General features: G+C 37.7%; 1 protein-coding gene across 1 annotated transcript in view; it reads right to left on the reverse strand.

The window, feature by feature from the left end:
• Positions 1 to 974: 974 nt before the first annotated feature.
• ABCA12 (ATP-binding cassette, sub-family A (ABC1), member 12) overlaps positions 975 to 22058 on the reverse strand; it is a 221686-nt gene continuing 200602 nt past the window's right edge. Inside the window, exons 43-53 of the mRNA XM_006867786.1 lie at positions 21725 to 21884; positions 19259 to 19512; positions 17369 to 17573; positions 16202 to 16311; positions 15475 to 15616; positions 13358 to 13492; positions 10331 to 10434; positions 7532 to 7624; positions 6154 to 6259; positions 2876 to 3013; positions 975 to 1082 (exon numbers count right to left, since the gene is read on the reverse strand). Coding sequence (XP_006867848.1) covers positions 975 to 1082; positions 2876 to 3013; positions 6154 to 6259; positions 7532 to 7624; positions 10331 to 10434; positions 13358 to 13492; positions 15475 to 15616; positions 16202 to 16311; positions 17369 to 17573; positions 19259 to 19512; positions 21725 to 21884 — 1555 coding nt within the window. The remainder of the gene's footprint in view (positions 1083 to 2875; positions 3014 to 6153; positions 6260 to 7531; positions 7625 to 10330; positions 10435 to 13357; positions 13493 to 15474; positions 15617 to 16201; positions 16312 to 17368; positions 17574 to 19258; positions 19513 to 21724; positions 21885 to 22058) is intronic.

Genomic DNA, 22058 nt, shown 5'->3' on the forward strand with positions numbered 1-22058 from the left:
AAACAAGCATACACACCTTCCAGCAGGACCACATAAGTAGGTAGTATTAAGAAGTCTATCCCATAGCCATATACATGATTCTGGGTCAGCCCAGGTAATTAGTTGAACATGATCTTCATATTCATTTTTCCTTCATAGGAATGTTTCCTTGGCAGAGACCTGGAGATGAAGATTTCTGCAAGAGCTTTTTAAAAATGTTGCTTGCCTGCAGCACATGAATTCTCTATCAGTTTTGGGGGTTAGTATCTGTCCAGCTGACACACCCATTTTTCCTGAAGAGTAATAGCTTCTTGCTCCACGCTGTGCCTTAATATTGGCAAAGGTGGGGCAGGAATGAATTCAAGTTCTGTTTACCACCAGGGTAAACTGCTCAGCATTCTTGCAGAAAAGCCCTTCTTTTGGGTACAGTATATACCCATGTATTTACAAATACTGCAAATGATATATGTGTAAATTGTAGGCGTCACGGCTACTGCATACTACCAATGTTAATCTGGCTCGGAATGCGTTACGTGCATCATGGTAGAGTCATGTATTCATGATGATGCTCTTTCGATTATTATTACCAATAAGTTACTTTCTTTGCTTGTCCGACCTATTATCCTAACCAATCATACTTTTCTTTTTCCCTCTCATTTTTCAATTACTAATAACCATGTCTTTTAAGCTGTCTTTTTTATTGAAAGCAAATAAATTAAGACATTTATCTTTAAGTAGTTTCATCTTTGTATAAGAATCACCAGCAAATATATTAACATGCTCACAGTATTGAGTATACAGGGATCCAGTTGAGTAACAATGACATTCAGGATCTCAGAAGGAAAAGTTTCCATTTATAGTTACTTGCTAGTTTTGCACAATTGAAACTTTTCATACAATACAATCCTTTAAAATTAGATTTTGAAGAAACAGTATCTTCGGTGGTTCTTCCTCAAAATGAAGTCACTGGTTATTCTCTGAGTTATCAGGAGGAGCTAAGACTCGATCCGATTAGCCTGCAAGTCCACACTTATGGTGGAAACTTGGCTACTGGAATCAGCAGTTTCATAGGACTTTTGATCTTTGGCAAAGTTGATAAAAACCTAATTTTTTAAGAGAAATGAAGTAGTTAGTCCCTTGTCAACTGAAAGAAGAAATAAGATTAATTGATACACAAATAAGAAAACTGGATTTTATAAGGGCATGAAGAACGCATATACATTATATACATTTTCAGTAGGAGTCTTTCTTTCAGATACTCAAACTGAACTGGGGGTTTGAAAATCATATTTCTATCTATTGCCATGACTGTGTTTATAATCATAATTCTGAAGCTCTAGTTAAATATCTATACCCATATATACATATACCAAATCAATATCTCTATCAAGTATAAACAAGAAACTCAGTCTACTCTTACCAAATGTTTGTATGCTAATTTAGCAAGAAATTTCCCTAGTCTCAAGAGTTAAGGTACTAAAATAAAATTAGTATAGGAAGTCAATTTTAACATTATGTTCAATAAGCCAATCACCTAACAGGCCTTTAGCTGTCTTTCTCAAAATCATTGTATCTATTAAATCATAGATTCATTCAAGAAAGATTTATTGAAACTCTATTCTATGTCACACATGGCATTGGTGGCTGCTTAGAAGTCAAGAGCTATTAGCTATGAAAGGATAGGAACTTGAATAATACCACTAAAGTTTTTGTGTTACAGAGCCATAATTATCTAAATAAATATATTAATTAAATATTTATTAAATTAAAATGCCTAAAATCTCCATAAAAAAATTGCTCATACAAGGCAGCACCATACATTGACTCAGAGAACTGTGTGGCCACACTTTCAGACATATTCTAATGCAAATGTTCTGTGTGAGGTTGGCTGAACTGTATAAAATTAAAATATTGCAAAGGTGTTGAAGGAAGGCCTATGAAGCTTCTAGTTATTGAATGTAAATGTAATTAAGACAGATGATTCAAATACAACAAAAGAACTCTACATTTGCCTCCTTAATGGACTGATTGAGCAAATTTAAAGATTGAGCACTAAATTCCCTTTGATTACTCTGATCCCACCTTAATCTAAGAAGACAATGATCAGAGTTGTTCTTTTAGGTGCCTATGAAGGATAAGGTAAGAATAGCTGCTTGTTTTGAGGTGACTACATTTTTTTTTTTTGTCTCTGTTTATATATAACCTGATGGATACAGATGTCATGTAGAATAGAAATAGCTTCATCTCTTCATTAAAAAAGTGAATGCTTTTCACATCTCTTTTTTAAGCCCAACATGCAGTTAGAAATAAATTAAGCTCTTTGCTAACTTTTGCAGGTGCAAGATTAGATGTTGCTTCAATTAAAAACAAATTGAATGCCATTAAAAAGAAATAATCAGAATGCATAATAAGATAATATTTGACAATGTACAGGTAGCTCCCAAGTTACAACATATTTGAGTTATGACTATCTACACTTACGACAGTCTGTTTTGTTTTTTTGTACATCTCATCGTTAATAAGTACTACATACAATGTTGAAGAGTGTAATTTGCTGATATAATTCTCAGATTTTCACTCGCAGATGCAGATGTTCAAAGAACACATTTATAAACATATTGATAATGTTGTTATTGTTAAGTGCCATCGAATTGGTTCCAATTCACAGCGACACTGTTTAGGGTTTCCAGGGAGCAGCTGATGGATTTGAACTGCTAACCCTTTGGTTAGCAGTCCAGTGCTTATCCTACAGCACCACACCAGGACTAATAAAAAGCAATAATAACGAAAACATAAAACAACAACAAAAAACCTGACTCATGACAGAGTATTGGGAAGGGAACGCCATTGTAATTTGGGAACAACCTGCATACATAAACCATAACCCCCATCTTACCTCTTCCAGTGTGGTCTGACTCACTAAGAAATTCGTGATATTTAGAGCAGCCTTGTTGGTTTCCAGAAGATCAAAAATGTTTGCTACTCCTCCTGCTGTAACGGGTACATGATACTCTAGCATGCTAAGGTGCTGATCCTGGAGAGATCAAAGGAAAAATACATTTATTTTGCAATGCCAGGTAATATTGGGTTGACTAGACCAAGAAAATACTGAAATTTATTTCACTGGAAATGATGCTAGAGTATAAATAATGGGTATGTTTTGAAACTAACAGCTCTCAAAAATAAGATGAAAAGTTTTATGAATGTCAAAGAGAAAACAAATTAAAAAGCTAATGAAAATTCCAAAGTGTGAGGCATTCATGCACACTTATAAAGTCATTATCATCTTGCTGGGAAAAAAAGTTTTTGTAAAATGGTATTTCAGTTGTCATATTATAACCACTTACATAAACTTTTTCAGAGATCACTTCTAGACATTTCCTCTTAATGGTAGAGTTGTTTTGAAATGCTAGGAGTAAGCGGTTTAGTTTATACTGGTGACACATGCTAAATTGTAAGAGTGTAGTCTCAGAGCAACTGCATTCAAAAACGCCTCATTCTTTCTCAACTTCAATTCACTTAAAATTCTCTTCATTTTCTTTATTTAGTCATAGTATAATCATCTACTTAGTAATCTGTTCTAATTTTCTTGGTGTATCTTTAACAACTTGCGTTCTGCATATTTAATCAGTTATCATATCCTATTTGCTTTCATTTAAAATAATTCTTAAATTGAATCTTTCCTCTTTATCCAGATTGTTAACTTGGCTGTCAGTAACTCTCTGGTTACTGAACTGCTTCTTCACAAACCTAGAAACTGTATGTTGTTGTTGTTTAGTGCCGTCAAGTTGGTTCCGACTCATAGCGACCCGGTATAGGGTTTCCGAGGAATGGCTGGTGAGTTTGAACTGCGGACCTCACAGTTCAAACTGATCTTGTGGTCCAATGCTTATCCTACAGGGCCACAGCAGGAATCCCAAAACTGTATACACTCATCTATTATGGCATAAAGCAGCTAGGATAATCATTCATAAACACTAGTTCAGTTGGGATGTTTTCTTACACTAGAACCTACTCTTGCAACCTAATCTGGATCAGACCAGAATCGAATGTCTCATTCTGATATTTCAATTCTTACCATAATTGGATATTCCCTTCCTTGCTTGTCTTTTTTACACCGCCTTGTCTCTCCCAAGAATTTGGTTTTTGCATTACAATCTGTCGCTCTGATGGGACCCTTTTGCTTATTTTAACTCCCAATTTGTTGTTTTTCTATTTCTTTCTAAAGGTCTAGAAATGACCGCAGACTGGAGAATAATAGACTGTTTAGAGAGATATCAAACTTTTATCATCACTGCATTTGCCTTGTAGAGCACTGGCCCCCTGAGCAATAGAGCAGGGGAGAGTGTAATCTTATCACTCAATGATAAAACACAGATTTCAATCCGACAGCCACTCAGAAGAACAGCATTATAACCAACACAACATGTGCAAGCAAGGTGTCCTTTAACGTTAAATTTGATTTTAATTTAGATGATAGAAAATGGCCTTGATAAGAATCCTAATGGCCATTATTTCCTGGGGAGGTTAGCCATGGCTTGAGGAAGCTGAGGTAAAGGTATTTTGTAAAGACAAAGAATTGTTTCTGAAAAGACACTCTATTTTGTTCTGTAAAGTCACTTTACATTAAGAGTGCCTTATAGTTTTTGAAGTATCTTCATGGACACTTTTATTATTTAGTTCTCACATTAAGCAATTGTGAAGTAATGTTACTTTTCCTACTTTGTAAATGAGAAAATTGAGGCTCAGAAACATTTTAAACAGGTTGCCGGAAACCACACAAACAAAGTTGGACCTAAGCCCAAATCTTGCCTGTTTCATTTTTTGCCATTCCACACCTGGTGTCTTTCTAAAGTCATTCATTAACTACAATCATCTTCTGAAAATTGCTTGCACATCAGTGATATTATTGATGTAACTTTTTCTTTGTCAAATACATTTATTCTAAATATGTCCTATTTGAGATATATAAGTATGTGTGTGTGTGTGTCCATCCTGTGAAGATACACAAGAGGGCTTCAAAAAGTTCACAGAAAAGTGAAATTAAAAGATAATGGATTTTTTCCCCCCAGGAACTTTTTGAAGCCCTCTCATATACACATAAGAATAATAATAAAAAAAATACTACTGCAAAATCATAGAAACTTTTATTAAACAAACATAACAAAATACGAAGCTACTATCTCTCAACATCTCCTTCCCCACTCCTCAGACACCCTATACTAGGTCACAATGAGTTGGAACCTACTCAATGCCACTTAACAACAACAACAAAATCCTTCCCCAAAGAATTCTGCACTTTTCCATAAACACCATCTTTAAGTCTGGGGAACACAAATCAGCCTGAAGGGGCAAGAGCAAGGCTGTAAGATGGATGGAGTCAGTGTTCCCAAGACAATTCTCATATGACAGCTCTTGCTTCCCTGGAAGAATGAAATCAACTGCATACTGTTTCAATTCTTTTGGATACTTGAGTTCTTGCTTTCTATCCAGTGCAGCTCCAATTAATTTTTACATGTTATTCTAACAAGGAGTGGAGACTCTAATCTCTTCTAGGTGTACATTCTGAAACTCTGTAATTTGTTTGTTGTTGTGTTTTTTTTTTATAAAAAAAACATGATTATATAAACCAAAATCATCGGTCATCCTTCAGTTACCTAACAGATACAATTAATACAATTAATGCACTAGTAAATGTATACAAGTTGTGAGGAAGAAACGAATACATACACACACACATATATGTATATACATATTTGAAGATTCTTTTTTTTTTCAGTCCAAGTGTGCCTCTCAGAACGGACTCACTGGCATCTCATGACAACAACAAAGTGTGCCTCAGAGTATCCCATGCGTTGAACTCACAAATATGTTAAGGTTTTTAAATTAATGTTATGGTCATCTTGAAATAGCAAATATCCACTGTCTCCATGGTACATAACAACAACAACTGTGATATTAGATAGTTGGTGTTGTTGTTAAGTGCTGCTGCATCCATTCTGATTGATAACAACTTTGTACAGGATTTAAGAGGAGCAGCTGATGGATTTGAACCGCCGACCTTGTGGTTTACAGTCCAGTGCTGATCCGACATGCCACACCACAGTTCCTCCTTGTTATTAGGTTATTTCTGTTAAAACCAGCAAGCCCAGACAGCGAACGATCTCCACTTACTTTTAAGTAGGTTTTTGGGAAGTGCAGCTGCATGAACTGTGTGAGGGCCTCCATGCTCACTCTGTTATTTTTTAAGTGAACCTTGACAGTAAATCCTCGTCCAAACCTAAAAAGAAAAAGTACAAAATATGATATGAGTTACATTTTACCAAGATAGTTCCTCTGGAACCTGGATAATGAAATAGGACCCAAGTTCATCAGTACAGTCCCTTTTCTTATATAAAGACTGTCATTTTGCCATAAAGATCAAGGCACATTACAAACTGGAAATAGTGCAGGGTAATAATTTTTCGTTTATTTCTACCACTATTTAGAGTCAGTCTTTGGGCAAAAGATGAATAAGAAAGAGAACATAAAATACTGGCTTTCTTTGATACCCATTATTTGTCAATTGAAATCACTTTAGGGGGTTAAATACTTCCTAATTTAAATGAAACACTGTGTGGTGTGGCACTGGACTGCTAACCACAAGGGTGAGAGTTCAAACCTTGGAAAGCCGACACAGGATCGCTATGACTTGGAACTGATTTCAGAGGTACTGAGAGGCAGGTCATTGATGAGTTGGTGTCATCAATAAAGGTTAAAGCCATTGGGGTTTTAAAAATAAACCATCACTATTCCAGCTAACTATAAGTACCAACTTCATAAACAGGTCACACCAGTCTTCCTATGGGCAACATACAAGATCCTCTTTCATTCTCTTTTTTTTTATCTTGGTTAATACCGTCTTACAAGAAAGCAAAATTGTTGTACAAATAAAAGTACACAAATATCATCCTAAAATCTGAATGTTAATGTGTATATGCATCAGAGCGCTTACACTCTGGTCGAATACAAGCTATTCATTTAATTTTAATTTGACTTTAATATCGTATTTATACATGTCTCTAATTTATTATTGATTAAAAGGCTTTCAATATGGTAAAAATGTTAGTTTGCTGAGAGTCTAATTAAATGACAGATGAACATGCTTGATAAAATCGGTGACTTTGTTATGTCAAGGTTCAATCTGTTCTTGGGTAAACTGTTGTTGAAACTGCTTCTTAAGAATATTCCGGTTGTGGATTAATTTTTATTTAAGCATTAGGCCTTATTAAGTTAGAATACTCTGAACCCTTCATTTTCAAAAACAAAGAAATTTAAGGTGAATCAATAATTAACTCCTTCGCATAGCAGGAAATAATCCTTTGAGGAGCATAGCACCGGTTCTGAGGGAGAAAGATGAGGCTTTCTGTTCACGTAAAGATTACAGCCTCAGAAACCCTACACAGGGTTGCTATGACTCAGAAGTGACTCCATTACACACCCCCACCCCCACCATAGCACCGTTAGATTCATTGCCCAACACTATATGCTAAACAACTTAATTGTTCTTTACCTGCTTTTTATGTGCTGCAAAGATCCGATACATTGGAACCTCCCATTCACCATAATGGCCAGCCTGGTACAGAGAGCTTCACATTCTTCCATGCTAAAAGAACGAGCGTCACATCAGCATTCAAGACACAAAAATGGGGCTTCAGGTCATGAGCCTGAGCATAACTACTTCATTATGGTACTTTAGAAATACTGTCTGGGTTCCTTAAAATATCTTTTCCTTTGAACCAAAAAATTCAATCTAAATCAAATGTCTTCAGAGAAGGTTAATGATTGCTTTCTTCTCAATATGACATAGTGCCATCTCTCTTAACTGGGATGCCCAGTCTATCAAACTCAGTATTTCTTTAAAGCTTTGACTCTAGACCTGCCTTTCCTAAAAATATTTTTCCAAAAACACTAACTTTTTTTCATTACACCTTTTGGCCCCTATCTAGTTGGCTTTCATGTTTTAGCTTTGTAAGGAGCTAATCTGTGGAGTCCTGGTTTGGTGCTGTAGGATAGGCATTCAACTTTAAGGTTGGTTTTCAAACTCACCAGCCACTCCTCAGAAACCCTATAAAGGATCGCTATGAGTCAGAACAGACTTGATGGCACTTAACACCACCACCAACAACCTGTAGTTGATTATATTATCTCTGATTTCATGGACTATGATCACAGAGGGGACCCCATGTGGAGCTGTTGAGGATAAGCACTGGCCTGCTAACCACAAGGTCAGTGGGTCAAACCCACCAGTCACTCCTCAGAAACCCTAGACAAGGGTCACTATGAGTTGGAACTGATTTCACAGCTATACCATAAGGGTAGGACCACAAGGTTGGTTTGAACCACAAAGTAGGTGGTTCAAACTCAGCAGCCACTCCTTGGAAACCCTAAACTGACCAAACCCTAAACTGGGTCACTATGAGTTGGAACTGACTTGATCGCACTTAACAACAGCAACATGGTGACAGGAAGTAGCCGAGGGGCACTGTGGTTTAGGGCCTGGGCTTCTAGGTTGGCAAACTCACCAGCTAGTTGCTCTCAGGAGAAAGGAGAGGCTGTCTGCTCTCAAAAAAAGATTTATAGTCTTAGAAACCATAGATAGGGTTACTAAGAGTCCGAACTGACTCCATGGCAGTGGGTTTGGGTTTGGTCTTATAACAGGAGAAGATTGTAGATCTTCTCTAACATCCTTTCTATACAAGAGTTAACGGAAATGAAATGTTCCAGAACAAATAGTGCACTGGGAGCAAAGCTAGGATATAAATAAATCTCTTGTTTATAAATAAGTCTAATACTTTTTCTACTATATATTTACAATGCAAAGATGAGCTTAATCTAAATTACAATACACGCCCAATGTCATAAGAAGCACAGATAAAACGCTTTAGCGGCTCTTAGCTTAGCTGATTGCAATCAAGCTGTACTTCATGGAGGGGAGGCATATAAACTAGTTCCCAGAGTACTGGTAAGATTAGGACAAGGAGCCCCAGTGGCGCATTAGTTAAGCGCTTGACTACTAAATGAAAGGATGGCAATTTCAACTCACCAACTACTCTGAGAGTGGATAATGTGGGTTTTTTGCTTCCCTAAGATTTGCTGTTATTGTTCAGTATTGTCGAATCCGTTCCAACTCATAGCGACCCTATATAGGTTTTCTGAGGAGCAGCTGGTGGGTTTGAACTATTGACCTTGTGGTTCGAAGTCCACTGCTGATGTCTGAGATTACAGCTTGGAAACCCTATGGGGGCAGTTCTACTCTGTCCTATAGGGTCGCTGTGGGTTAAATTTGACTCAGTGGCAGCGGGTTTGATTTGGTTTAAGATTGGGATTTGGAAAGATTTTATAGAGAACATTTCAGGTAGACAACAGATGCAGAAAATGCAGGGAGATAGAAAACAATTGTTGTTGTTAGGTGCCATTGAGTCTGTACCAACTCATAGAGACCTTATGCACAGCAGAATGAAACACTGCCCAATCCTGGGTCAACCACACTACTGTTGCCATGCTTGAGTCCATTGATGCTGTCACTTGGCCTGTCCATCTCGTTGGATTGGCCAAGTGGCAGCATCTTGCAACTCTGAGATATTTGGATTGACCAATATGAAAGGATGTCATGAACAGAAAAGACTGGATATTAGATGAGTACAGCTAATGGAAGACCTATGTACAAAGTGTAAGGATTCTGACGTTTGTTTGATGGGCAATAGGGAGCCACAGAGGAGTCCTGGTGTGGCGCTGTGGGTTAATGCACCAGACTACAAAGCTGCTTGAACTTCAAGGTTGGTGGTTCAAGCTCACCAGCTGCTCCTCCGAAACCCTATACAGAGTCGCTATAGGTCGGAACCAACTTGATGGCACTTAACAACAACAACAAGGGAGCCACAGATGAGTAAAGAGGCTGTAAACCACGAGACATTTATTTTCCACAAACTGCTTAGTCTCTGTCCTCTTACCAGTAACCAAAGAACTGGTGGTGTGAACCCACCCCAAGGCTCAGCAGGAGAAACAATGGGTGAATTTCTGTCTTCCTTAAAGATTACAGCCAAGAACACTGATGGAGCCGTTCTACTTTGTCACTGGGGTTGCTGTGAGTAGGAGTCGACTCTGTGGCTCCCATCAACATCACCCCCAACAGCAGCTGAAATTCCACCACGTAACCTGCCTGACTGGCTCCTCCTACTACAAACAACATATTTTAATGAAAATTATGAGCATTCCCTATCTATAAACATTACACAAAATTACCTTTTCTCACCTATCATCAAATGGTTATTTTTATCTTTTGATTCCAAAGTTCCCACACTCAGTTTACCTGTGAGAGGTGAGGATGACAGAACATTTGTTCTGGACTTCTTCTGAAATGATCCTCCAGAGATGCCTTTTTGACTTAGGGTCCATCCCAGAGCTTGGCTCATCCTTTACAAAAAGTTACAAGAAAAATATATCAAATGAGTTAACTTTTTATGAGGTTCTGTACATGAATCATCACATGACTCTCTTAGAAATCACTTTTCCAAGTCCTGTGACTGATTTGTTTTATACTTAATAGGTTCTTCTTGATGTAGACACAATGTGACAAATTAATCCTTTAAAAATTGTCAATTTGGTGGGGGATTTTTTGTTTGTTTTAAAAAAAGGCGTTTCAGGGAAGTTGCCTGTTACTCTACACCTGTCTCATATTTCTTTGAAAAAAATTCTGCTTCAATTACTGACAAAGCAAAGTTTTTAGGCTTCATACAACACTCTCATGGATACATTGGAAGCTACACTCACAAGATTGCCATCTTGCTCCTGATAAGAGACCTGTGGTTGTGAATGAAAACATACCATGTGAGCCTGCAAGGACACAATTTGATTTTCCACTTAATATGTTTCTGATGTGTTTTTAGTTTTATGTTATTAAATGACATTTAATACTCTGTGGAACTGAAGATAAGCTTTTTAGAAACTGCCAAGTAGAAAGATAAAAATTATTTTTTGAAATAAATAATGCTTTGAAAATTGTTGAGTCATAGAATTAGAAAAGCAGCTACGGATAATATACACAGGCAATAATAGATACTGCCAATTGATAAGAAAAAAAACAAATTACAGATCAAGATTACACAAACATGAAAAGAAAAACTGGAATGGAAAGTCTGTCCATAGAATAACCGGAGGCTTGTTTTTATACCAAAGGGTTAGAGTTAAATTTAAAGAAAAGAATGAGTATGATTTGGGGGATGCAGTAAAACACATGCCATCGCTGTTCCTCTCTGGCACGGAGAAGAAAACCTGGTCTCTTTCTCTCATAGCCTGTAGTTCAGTTCAGCTCATTAATAACATTTGCATAGCAGTTTTAACATTTTAAAGTACTTTACATCTATTATCTCACAAGGGTGCCTAAAGATTGTTTGGTTCAATTTAAGGAACACTATAGAATTCCATTCTAAGCATCGATTGGCAGGGGTATACAGCATTGTACACTTTTGTTATTATAGAAAGACATGTTGTTCATCTTCCTATCAAGGCAGTTGAAATGATTTGATCCACTGTAAGGCTTAGTCCATGGATTTATGTGATTATTTATAACTGGATTTTTATTGCATAGTTAATGTTCTTTCTGAGTTTGGAGGTTTTTGAATGAATGGGATCTTCTAAAATAAGGGCAAGCTTATTTCTCTCAAAAAAATCCCCACTTTTTACAATACAGACAGCAGAATGCCATCTAACCGCTCTTCTGTGTAATTTATATTTCTAGGTGATCAATTTAATTTTCCAGCTCTTAACCAAAATATAAATGTGTGTTATGTATCGAATTATGACCTCCCAAAATATATACTATAAATCCTAATCCATATATCTCTGGTTATAATCCTATCTGGGGAGTCCTGGTGTGGTGCTGTAGGATAAGCACTGGACTTGTGACTGTTAGGTGTGTCATTCAAACTCGACAGCAGTTCCTTGAAAATCCTATACAGAGTCTCTAGGAGTCAGAACCCAATTGAAGGCACTTAATAACAACAATCCTATTTGAGAATAGGTTTTCTATGTGAATGAGGCAGTAGCAGCATTAGATATGTCCTGAATCAATCTCTTTTGAGATAGAAAAGAACAGAGTAAGCAAGATAGTGAGCTATATGTTACATGATTCCAAGTACAAGGACCTTCCTCCATAGTGGAGCGAAACCCAAAACCGAACTCACTGCCATAGTTGATTCCAACTCATAGTGCCTCTGGGTAGGTGTCTGAGACTAGATCTTGACAGACGCAGACAGCCTCATCTTTCTCCTGAAGAGTGACTGGTGGGTTTAAACAGCTGACCTACCGGCTAGCAGCCCAATGCCTAACCCCCAGTGCCACCAGGGCTACTCCTAGAACAGAGAGAGAAAGCCTTCTCCAAGTGCCAGTGCCCTGAGTTTTGACTTCTGTGAACTATCCAAACTGAGAAAAACTAAATTTTTATTTGTTAAAGCCATTCACATGCAATATTTCTATAATGCTGCTTTTTGTTGCCAAGTGCCACTCAGTTAGTTTTGACTCATACCAGCACTCTCTAGGGTTTCCAAGGAGCAGCTGGTGGGTTTGAACCACTGACCTTGAGGTTAGCAGTCCAGTACACATACAAAACTAAGATACTGTGCAATGCCTATTTTTCCTTGCCTCCAAAAAGCAAACAGAAAAAGGATGATATAGCTACCCATATTCCAATGTGGTTAATATTTTTAACTAACAAGTAAATTACAAGTAACATCTTTAATTAACAGAAAATAAAATTTTAGCATAATACAATGCTCTAGAATTTGTTAACATTAGTCAAAGTTGGAAATTATGTTAGTTCATCTTACTGGTTACTAATAGAAAAAAAGACTTAATTTTTGCTATTTTAGGAATCAAATTCTACCATATTCAGTAAATTTATTTTTTCATTTGAAAACCCTGAAATTACTGTCCATTCTCCTACCAAGTGTTTTGTTTGAAGTCCACTGAGCCATAGCTTCAAATAAAAGCATTTCTTGAAGGCATATTATCATGGTAGCTAAATATTTGCTGTGTGGATTCCCATAACGTGATGGTATTTGTACAACAGCAAGTGCATAGTGTGGCCCTGTGGGTTAATGCACCAGACTGCAAAGCCGTTTGAACTGCAAAGTCGGTGGTTCAAGCTCACCAGCTGCTCCTCGGAAACCCTATACAGGGTCGCTATGGGTTGGAACCGACTTGATGGCACTTAACGACAACAACAAGTGCATAGTAAGAGCTCAGCATATGTTTCCACAGTATTGATGAAATGTTACAGGCACACCTGGGTATGCAGCTGTAGTTATCTAATATCCTGTCTTCATAACAAATATCTTACCAGCAGCAGAATGGAAGGTTTCCCTATCAAGGCCAATGCAGTGGAGACTTTTCTTTTTGTGCCATAACTGCACATAGAGGTAGGTCTGTCCTTGAAAGGCATCAGGTGAAGTCTTCTAAGAAGTTTATGAACAGTCTGTAGATAATAAAAGAGGAGTTAGGTTGTGACGCTCCCCTACCCAAACCCTTACTACCTCAAATAGAAAGGAAAGCCGGTGGTGAAAAGAAAGCTGTAGAATGAAGAAAACTGTGCCTCTAAAAACTCCAAACATCTATATTCAACACAGGTTTTATCTTTCATTTTCAAAGGACCACTTAAAATTATTAAATAGTTTATTTAAAGAGATAAAAGCAATTCCTAAGAGACTCATTTTAAAATGAGATTTTTCTGTTCCAAATATGTGCGTGCATTTGTAATTGTGGAGTTTGTTGTTCTTCATGCTTTATTACCATATGATTCTGTTATCAAGCTTTCACAAAAGATAAAATAAAATCCAGCCCCTCACAAAGCAGCAAGTGTTGTCACTGCTTCATTTTCCTTTTCACTGAGTGGTCAATTGTTACCAAGGCCTTATTTCTATTTAAAACTGTTGTTATTATTTCTGTTAGGTGTTGTCGAGTCGGCTTTGACTCATAGCAACCCTCTGCACAATAGAAGGAATCGCTGCCCGTTCCTACACCAGCCTTACAGTCATTGCTGGGCTTCAGCCCATTGCTGATGCCACTGTGCCAGTCCATCTCATTGGGGGTCTTCCACTTTTTTGCTGACCTTCTACTTTACCAAGCACGATGTCCTTCTCCAGGGATTGGTCCCTCCTGATAACATGTCCAAACTATGTGAAAAGAAGTCTCACCATCCTTGCTTGTAAGGAGAATTTTGACTCTTCTAAGACATATGTGTTCATTCTTAGGACAGTCCATGGTATGTTCAGTATTCTTCACCAACACCACAATCCAAAGACACCAATTCTTCTTCAACTTCCTTTCACTGCCTAGCTGCTGTATACATATGAGGCGATTGAAAAGACCATGGCTTGGGTCAAGCACACCTTATTTTCCAAGGTTCTATTTTTGCTTTTTAACCCTTTACAGAGGCCTTTTTCAGCAGATTTCGTCAAGGCAATATATCACTGGATTCCTGGATTGCTGCTTCCATGAGCTTGATTCTGGATATCAGAAATATTAAATCCTTGACCACTTCAGTCTCTTCTCCATTTTTCATGTCACCTCTTGGTTCACTTGTGAGGATTTTTGTTTTCTTCATGTTGAGGTGTAATCCATACTGAAATCTGTATTGTTTAATCTTTACCAGTAAGTGCTTCAAATCTTCTTCCAGCAAGTAAAGTTGTGTCATCAGCACATCACAGATTGTTGACAAATCTTCCTCAAATCCTGATGCCATACTCTTTTGCTAATTTAACTTCTCCAATTATTTGCTCAGCATACAGAATGAATAAATATGGTAAAAGGAGACAGTTCTGGTGCATTTCTTTCCTGATTTTAAACTATTCAATATCCCTTTATTCTGTTCTAAAGACTGTCTTGGTATATGTACAGGTTCTTCATGAACACAATAAAGTGTTCTGGAATTTCCATTCAATGTTATCCATAGTTTATTATGTTCATACACGCAATGCCTTTGCATAGCCAATAAAGCATAAGCAAACATCTTTCTGGAATTCTCTGCTTTTAGCCAAGATACATTGATTAAAAGAGGCAAATAGCTGCAGTGCAGTACAGAGCTGAGGATTAAAAAACTAAATTGGAAGCTATTCTATTACTTGAGCATTTTGCAATGAATCCAAAATTTTACAGCTTACTTGAATACTAAAAACATGTACAGCCAGCAGCAAATGATGCTCAACCAAGAGTAATGTAAGTGTGATCTTCTATCTGATAATCCTTAAAAAGTCACTAAATAGACACAGACTAAGGAAATTTTAAAGTTGAGCTCACAGGATGTGGATATGATATGTAGATTCAAGCTAAGATTGCATCCATTCTCAGTGCCAAGAGGACAGTATCATAGCTGGTCTTCTGAGTGGCTTGGTGAGGGTGGAAGGGAGGGCAGAAACAAAATGGTTTTCGAATGAACTTAGGTTTCATACTTGTACTCACCTCTTTAATATCTTTTTCTGGAATTCCATGTATCCTAGCATAGAAATACAAATGTTCTTCCACAGACACCAAGTCATCTAAGGCATCTTCCTGAGGGCAGTACCCAACCAATGAGCTCTGAGAGTCAACATGACGCAGAGATCTGAAGGGAGAGGGTTACAAAAACACAGATGAGTTTCCAAAGGTAAATTTCTCTTGGCTGCCAAATGGTTGGGAAGTAGCTAAATTTTGGTCATGGTGGTTGGTGATTCTAATAAAAGTCAGCTGTAGTTCTGATTCAGATTCATAGTGACCCCATGTGGGTCAGAATATACTGCTCCATCTGAAGTACAGCTCCAGATCTTTCTTTCAAGGTGCCTCTGGTAAACTTGAACTGCCAACCTATTGGATGGCAGCATAATAAGTTAACCATTTGAACCACTCAGAACAGTGATTCTGATAATAAGGGGTAAAATAATCCCACCATCACCAAAAACACATGGCCCTCGAGTTGATTCTGGCTCATGAGGACCCACAGGACAGAAGAGAACTGGCATCTGAGGGTTTCAGATCCTATGAGTCTTCACGCGAGCTAGCAGTCAACTAAAAGGCTTAAAAATTTCCCTTCACTTTGATAGCTTATTTTAGCCCTTATGGATTTAATCATATAACTGCAAAATAAAATAAACAGTCCATTTTAATTATTTTACTCATTTGATTTGTAATTTGAAGCATTAGTTTTTCATACCCAGTCTGATTTCTGATTAGAATGTTTCCACTTGATGGAATTACATCTCCAGTCAGCATCTTGAAGATAGTGGTTTTTCCTGCTCCATTCACCCCAAGGAGGCCAAAGCACTGATTTTGGGAAAAAGAAAATGATGTAAACTTTAATCCAAACCCAAGACATGTTGCTACTGTATCTCTTTCCTACTTCTGCTGGGCGAAACAAATGACCAACAACAGAAATCACTGGAATTATTCACGGACATTGTAGTGTTCCTTTGGCAGGTGTTTGGTAAAACTCTCTTTTAAAACAAATGGACACTTGCACATCTTTTTTCTTCCTTTAACCACCTGGATATATATATATATATATATATATATATATGAACATGTTTTACATACTATGTGATATCATGTGATAAAATACCCAGAAGTAAGATTCACTAACTTGACAAAGTAATTACATTTATAGATTTCACATTATTCATACAAAATCACAAGTCTACTGGATAAGCTACTGAAGCAATAAATTCTTTATGCTGTCAAACAAATTTAATGCATTTAGTTTGCAGCTATGCTCAGAACGTGAAGGGAAATACCTCCTTTTGCTTTCTCCTTTCAATGTTGCCTGAATATTGCTTCTGTGAAAGCCACAAGAATATAAATGGCAATTCTAGGATTTCACTTCTGAAAACAGATTTCTTTAAGCTGCCCTTTTAAGAGTCCTGGAAACGAAAAGTTGAAGAAAGTACCTTGAACAGACTTCTTGACTGAAAGTGGGCTCCAGAAAGGACAGTAATTTGGGAGGGGGCTGAGCCCTTAGTATGTGGTGGGGGTTGGTGAATTTCACTGCCAAGAGGGAAGTTTCAAAGTGTAAGTGCACATGGGCACATGTCATTAATCTAGTGTTTCACTAATACAGAACGTATTATATTTCCAGAAAAAATTGAGGGAGAAGAATGAAATAGTTTTATTTGTTACTTATTATTCTAATAAAGGACTCTTGGTGTGGCACTGTAGAATCAGCACTGGACAGCGAACCACAGGGTCAGCAGTTCAAATTCACCAGTCGCTCCTTGGAAACTCTCTCTATATATGGTCACTATGAGTTAGAACCGACTGGACAGCACATAATGACAACAACAACAAATTCTGATAAAAAGCAATTAGAAACAAAACGCTTGCTTACTTCTCCAGCTGGTATTCCAATGCTGATGTTGTTCACAGCTATGATCTTTTTGTGGATAAGCTGGTAGGTTTTTGTGAGGCGGTGGAGTTGGACCAAGTCACATTCAGCAGTGCCATTCTCAACTCTTAATCTTTCAGCCCTAACATCTTCATCTTCATCTATTGTCTCCACTATAGGTGAAGAACTGAATTTTCTGAAGAAGAGTCTGAAAAAATGGACCCAGTGATTTTGCAACATGATGTTGAAATAACACCACTCAATTCTGACATGTGAACTTCACTATTTTTGTTGTTGTTGTTGTTGTTAAATGTAGTATGCCACTCAATAACTTAGAAATCAGTGTGTACTGTCCTCATCATATTTCCTACAATCTGTAAAACAGATTTTGTTTTCCATGCCTTCAATGTTTGCAGACCCACTATAACAACCTACAATCCTAATTTCAGTAACATGAAGGTCAGCAGGCATTTGAAAGGTACATCCTAACAGATAGTCCAGAGTCTTTAGAAGACTTAACATTCACAAACCTAAGATCAGTAATCAGATTGTTAAAATGTTTTCTAGCTTCCTTTTTGTCATGAATAATACAAATGGACCAAGTTTTCTATACTCTTTATCCTGTGAATTCCTCATCTAGGTTCTAACCAACACTGTACAGTGTTTCATCATTGCAAACTCACTAAATCCGAAACCCACCTCAGTATCTTGCCCAACAAACACCAAAGTAAACCAAACTGAACACAATTTAAAAATCCAACAAATCAATTCAAGTTTTCCTTCTTTTATTCCTTTGTCTTTTAATGATACCCTCTACCCCTCAACCTGAGAATCAACCACGACATTTCATTTGAAGCTTCCCCATTCCCAAATTCATTTCTGTAGTCATTCTACCAGTACTGGGAATGCCTTACAACTCCTTTTATTGATTGTTTCCTGTTTTCTTCAGGATCCTCAGGTTGTTCCAACATCTCTGACTCTTCCATGCTAATCCTCTCTAGCTACACAAAATTGTTGTTGTTGTTGTTAAGTACCATGGTGTCAGTTCTGACTCATAGTGACCCTGCACAGGGTTTTTGAGGCTGTAAATGTTTACAGGAGCAGAAAGCCTCATCTTTCTCCCATGGAACAGCTGGTAGTTTCGAACTGCCGACCTTGAGGTTAGCAGCCTGATTCATAACCACTATGCTACCAGAGCTAAAGTACCATGTCATCATGCTGTTCTCTGTCTAAAAAAAGGCTTGGAAACCCTGCACAGGGTCGTTCTGAGTCAAAACCAACTCCATGGCACTTAACAACAACATATAAATATATAATTTTTAACCAGTTTCTAATGAAGAACATTTAGGTTGCTTCCATTCTTCTTCTAAGAATGGTGTCACAATGAGTAACTTTATACATACATAATTGCTTGAGCTTATCTGTAGGAAAACTTCCAAGAAATGAAACTATTTCTGGGTCAGTGATAAGTGCATTTTTGTTGTTTTTTTCATTTATGAATTCTTCTCCATCTTCTTTTTCCAAACCCATCACTACTACATGCTATACCCACAATTCTCTTTCCCCATTTCCGCCTGTGAAAGTATTTTCTAGTCTTCCAAACTCAACTCAAAGCAGACACCTTTGTTTATGTCCATATTGTATCTCCACCATTCAATCACTATCTCTTAAGTCTGACAACTGTATTTATTTAATGTTGCTTGCTTACTCTATAGTAATACTGGCAGACACATAGGAAGATTTGATAAATATTTACTGAATGAAACAATGAATTATGCTAACTACTAAAAAAGTGTTTTTTGCAAAGCATAACGCAAAAATGAACATTATTGATCCCTCCCCAAATCTTTTGAATTAAGTTCCCTCATGGATGCATTTCCCCTTTGTATTTACCTGAATTTCTTTATTAGCCCTTCATTGATTAAGAGTCTCAAGAAGAAGAACATGGTACCCTGACAAACCAAAGCCACAAACATTGCACCAAGTTTGTTCATCTCAAAGGTTTCACTTGGGTATTCCACTCCATATGCCTTTAAGAAGTCTAGGACCGATTGCTGTTGAGAAAGTTCAATCAAACCGTAGCCAAAACAGAATTGTGGGAAAATCAGGAAAATGCGCTTGAGGGTTTCAGAGATAAGTTCTAAAGTCTGAAAGAGGAGAAATATATATGAAGCTCAGCGTTACTCTTCTATCAAATTGACAACATTTACAACTTGACATAGACAAGTATTAAAATCCTAAAAGCTTATTGTCAATTATTTCACAAGCATGCAGAGTTTAGGTATAAATATTTAATCAAATTGTTGCGGTTTATCAATTTGTGGCACTATAGCATAAGCACTAGACCTGCAAGGTTGGTTTGAACTGCAAGGTCAGCCTCCTAACTCACCAGCCGCTCCTTGGAAATTCTATACAGAATCCCTATGAGCTAGAACCGACTCAATGGCACTTAAAAACAACAACAGTATCATTGAAATGCAGGCAGAAAATAATTATATATTATATGAGGCGACTGAAAGTGTTGGGCTCCAGACCTGCCTTGTCTCCAGGAAGGTCATTGGATCTGATGGGAGTAGGAATCTAAACAACAGCCAGGTCATTGGATCTGATGGGAGTAGGAATCTAAACAAGGATGGCACTTGGTACAGTAGCTTTAGAATCTCAGGTAATTTCTACTTGAAGAGGAACTGAAATGGCGAAATAACATGGAGGGGGAGAAAACATATCTCAATGAGGAGCAAATGGCTCATTTTCACGTTATTCACAATTGAGGCCAAGCACTTCCACCTCATGAATTTTCTTCCTCCTCCTGGAGTGTGCTCATCTATTCCACAGTTCACTTCATTTCCTCTCTATTCTTTTTCATTCAATTGCCTGGCACAGTTAGTGCTTCTCTTCTCACTAATCATAATTGTCAGCTCTGAATGGAAAGTGATGCTTATGGTGAAGACTTCAATACATGATTGAAAGGGAATGAATTAGAATTTTCCCTCTATGAATGTTCACAGGATTCCTAATGCAGTCATGTAACTAAACTGTTGTCCTTGTCACCACCATACTGTAACAATTTGATAAGAAGTAAGAAGCTTAGCCAACCAATTGGTTACATGATTTAGTCCTGGTGTGGCGCTGTGGGTTAATGCGTCAGACTGCAAAACTGTTTGAACTGCAAGGTCGGCGGTTCAAGCTCACCACTGCTCCTCAGAAACCCTAGACAGGGTCACTATGGGTCAGAACTGACTGACTTGATGACACTTAACAACAACAACAACAGCAACATAATATGGCAAAGAGTCTTGGTAGCCTAGTGCATTATATGTTGGGCTGCTAAATGCAAGGCCAACAGCTCAAAACCACCAGCCATCCTGCAGGAGAAAGTTGAAGGCCTCCTGCTCCTGTAAAGATTTACAGTCTCGGAAATAGTCTACAGGGTTTCTATGAGTTAAAACCAACTCAATGGCACACAGTAGCAGCAGCAGTACACAACACATCTAAGGAGCCCAAGAGTCTTGGTGTGGCACTGCAGGATAAGCACTGGACTACAAACTGAAAGGTGGGTGGTTCAAGCATATCAATCATTCTTCAGAAACCCTATACAGGTCACTAGGAGTCAGAGCCAAATCTATGGCATTTTACAAAAGAAGATAAAATACGTCTAAGGGACACAATGGTTCAGTTTTCAACTGCTAACTGAAAGGTTTGCAGTTCAAACCCACCGGTCATTCCACAGGAGAAAGATGTGGCAGTCTGCTTCTGTAAAGATTTACAGCCTTGGAAACCTTATCGCGGAATACCATTCTGTCTTATAGACTCACTGTAAACCTGAACCAACTCTACCACAATGGCTTTGGCTTCCGTAATACAACGTATCTGATTATACATATGGTTTTGGTTGTACAATCTGTCATCAATCCACTCCAGCTTTATCAAATCTCAATTGTTTTAACCCTGAGCAAAGACAATCATAGGTATTAACCTCATTGTGTCTAAGAAGAATTGTTTTAAAGCTGAAGTTTCACTCTCCTATATTTAATAAACGGAGTCCGGGTATGGCACTGTGGGTTAATGCACTAGACTGCAAAGTCAGTTTGAACTGCAAGGTTGGTGGTTCAAGCTCACCAGTCGCTCCTTGGAAACCCTCTAGAGGATCTCTGTGGGTTGGAACCGACTCAACTGCACTTAACAACAACAACAACAACATATTTAATAAAATCAAATGAAACTCTCCTTTTCTATTTAAAGAACACTCCCCACTCACCCACCCCCACACCACTCCACACACACAAATGTTTCCCGTTTGAGCAGGTTGAAGCTTTTGATACATTGAAGAAAGTTTAGTAGACTAATAAACAATCTTACCGGATCATTAGGTTTTTCTTTGGAAAGAAAGTATACCACCGACAGGGAGACAATGGTATTGATACCAAAGAACAAGTTGACACAGACATAAGTGATGAAGGCAATTCCAGTTTCATGGAAGAGCCCAGCCAGCAAGTACATCCAAGAAAATGTCGCGTACCTGTGGGTTCATAATATGAACAGTGAAATGATGCCTTGATTGTTCATGTTTACCAAATAAATAAATAAACAAAAACTCAATTTGAGTGACAACGTAAAAATCAACATTCGAGAGAAGCTGCCATCGCTTTCTACTCCCGTAAAGATTTACACCCTCGGAAACCCTGTACAGGGT

This window comes from Chrysochloris asiatica, unplaced genomic scaffold (genome assembly GCF_000296735.1).
Source record: "Chrysochloris asiatica unplaced genomic scaffold, ChrAsi1.0 scaffold00110, whole genome shotgun sequence".
Lineage (NCBI taxonomy): Eukaryota > Metazoa > Chordata > Mammalia > Afrosoricida > Chrysochloridae > Chrysochloris > Chrysochloris asiatica.